We start from the raw sequence: 2,500 nt of genomic DNA on the forward strand, positions 1-2,500 counted from the left end.
GACAGACAGACTCTCAGACCTGGCTCACGATGGGTTTCTGGCAGGCTCTCACACAGACAGACAGACAGACAGACAGACAGACTCTCAGACCTGGCTCACGATGGGTTTCTGGCAGGCTCTCACACAGACAGACAGACAGACAGACTCTCAGACCTGGCTCACGATGGGTTTCTGGCAGGCTCTCACACAGACAGACAGACAGACAGACTCTCAGACCTGGCTCACGATGGGTTTCTGGCAGGCTCTCACACAGACAGACAGACAGACAGACTCTCAGACCTGGCTCACGATGGGTTTCTGGCAGGCTCTCACACAGACAGACAGACAGACAGACTCTCAGACCTGGCTCACGATGGGTTTCTGGCAGGCTCTCACACAGACAGACAGACAGACAGACTCTCAGACCTGGCTCACGATGGGTTTCTGGCAGGCTCTCACACAGACAGACAGACAGACAGACTCTCAGACCTGGCTCACGATGGGTTTCTGGCAGGCTCTCACACAGACAGACAGACAGACAGACTCTCAGACCTGGCTCACGATGGGTTTCTGGCAGGCTCTCACACAGACAGACAGACAGACAGACAGACTCTCAGACCTGGCTCACGATGGGTTTCTGGCAGGCTCTCACACAGACAGACAGACAGACAGACAGACAGACTCTCAGACCTGGCTCACGATGGGTTTCTGGCAGGCTCTCACACAGACAGACAGACAGACAGACTCTCAGACCTGGCTCACGATGGGTTTCTGGCAGGCTCTCACACAGACAGACAGACAGACAGACTCTCAGACCTGGCTCACGATGGGTTTCTGGCAGGCTCTCACACAGACAGACAGACAGACAGACTCTCAGACCTGGCTCACGATGGGTTTCTGGCAGGCTCTCACACAGACAGACAGACAGACAGACTCTCAGACCTGGCTCACGATGGGTTTCTGGCAGGCTCTCACACAGACAGACAGACAGACAGACAGACTCTCAGACCTGGCTCACGATGGGTTTCTGGCAGGCTCTCACACAGACAGACAGACAGACAGACAGACAGACTCTCAGACCTGGCTCACGATGGGTTTCTGGCAGGCTCTCACACAGACAGACAGACAGACAGACTCTCAGACCTGGCTCACGATGGGTTTCTGGCAGGCTCTCACACAGACAGACAGACAGACAGACTCTCAGACCTGGCTCACGATGGGTTTCTGGCAGGCTCTCACACAGACAGACAGACAGACAGACTCTCAGACCTGGCTCACGATGGGTTTCTGGCAGGCTCTCACACAGACAGACAGACAGACAGACAGACAGACTCTCAGACCTGGCTCACGATGGGTTTCTGGCAGGCTCTCACACAGACAGACAGACAGACAGACTCTCAGACCTGGCTCACGATGGGTTTCTGGCAGGCTCTCACACAGACAGACAGACAGACAGACTCTCAGACCTGGCTCACGATGGGTTTCTGGCAGGCTCTCACACAGACAGACAGACAGACAGACTCTCAGACCTGGCTCACGATGGGTTTCTGGCAGGCTCTCACACAGACAGACAGACAGACAGACTCTCAGACCTGGCTCACGATGGGTTTCTGGCAGGCTCTCACACAGACAGACAGACAGACAGACAGACAGACTCTCAGACCTGGCTCACGATGGGTTTCTGGCAGGCTCTCACACAGACAGACAGACAGACAGACTCTCAGACCTGGCTCACGATGGGTTTCTGGCAGGCTCTCACACAGACAGACAGACAGACAGACTCTCAGACCTGGCTCACGATGGGTTTCTGGCAGGCTCTCACACAGACAGACAGACAGACAGACTCTCAGACCTGGCTCACGATGGGTTTCTGGCAGGCTCTCACACAGACAGACAGACAGACAGACTCTCAGACCTGGCTCACGATGGGTTTCTGGCAGGCTCTCACACAGACAGACAGACAGACAGACTCTCAGACCTGGCTCACGATGGGTTTCTGGCACGCTGCGCAGGTCCCCTTGGCCGTGGTGGCGATGCCCTGCCGTGAGAGATCTGATTGGAGGAGCCCCAGCATGCTGTCCAATGAGCCGCTGGTCTGAGGGGGCGGGGCCGCGGGACGCGATGAGGTCACCACCGGCTGAGCGACAGGGGGTGGAGGCTAGAGAGAGAGAGAGAGAGAGAGGGGGGGGGGGAAAGAATCATCACCAACACACAGATGCACATACTGCTGAAAACAAAAGAGAGAGGGAGAAGGATGGAAGGATAGATAGATAGATAGATAGATAGATAGATAGATAGAGCCCCACAATCCTGTTCAGTTTGACGCTACAATATAATCCCTTCTTCTCGGTGTCTGTGTTAGTTTACTACATTCTGAAAAGAGTTTAGTTTCATTAAAGCTGCAGACAGACAGACAGACAGACAGACAGACAGAGCCCCACAATCCTGTTCAGTTTGACGCTACAATATAATCCCTTCTTCTTGGTGTCTGTGTTAGTTTACTACATTCTGAAAAGAGTTT

The 2,500-nt window shown here is 54.3% G+C and overlaps 1 protein-coding gene across 2 annotated transcripts in view; it reads right to left on the reverse strand.

Annotated features, from left to right (window-relative positions):
• Nucleotides 1-2,500, reverse strand: part of LOC117431006 (transforming growth factor beta-1-induced transcript 1 protein-like) — a 26,531-nt gene that overhangs the window by 7,210 nt on the left and 16,821 nt on the right. For both annotated transcript variants that reach the window (XM_059012512.1, XM_059012511.1), the window contains one exon: nucleotides 1,958-2,137. In XM_059012512.1, the coding sequence (XP_058868495.1) occupies nucleotides 1,958-2,137 (180 nt within the window). The remainder of the gene's footprint in view (nucleotides 1-1,957; nucleotides 2,138-2,500) is intronic.

Source organism: Acipenser ruthenus, chromosome 44 (assembly GCF_902713425.1).
Source record: "Acipenser ruthenus chromosome 44, fAciRut3.2 maternal haplotype, whole genome shotgun sequence".
In the NCBI taxonomy this organism is placed as follows: domain Eukaryota; kingdom Metazoa; phylum Chordata; class Actinopteri; order Acipenseriformes; family Acipenseridae; genus Acipenser; species Acipenser ruthenus.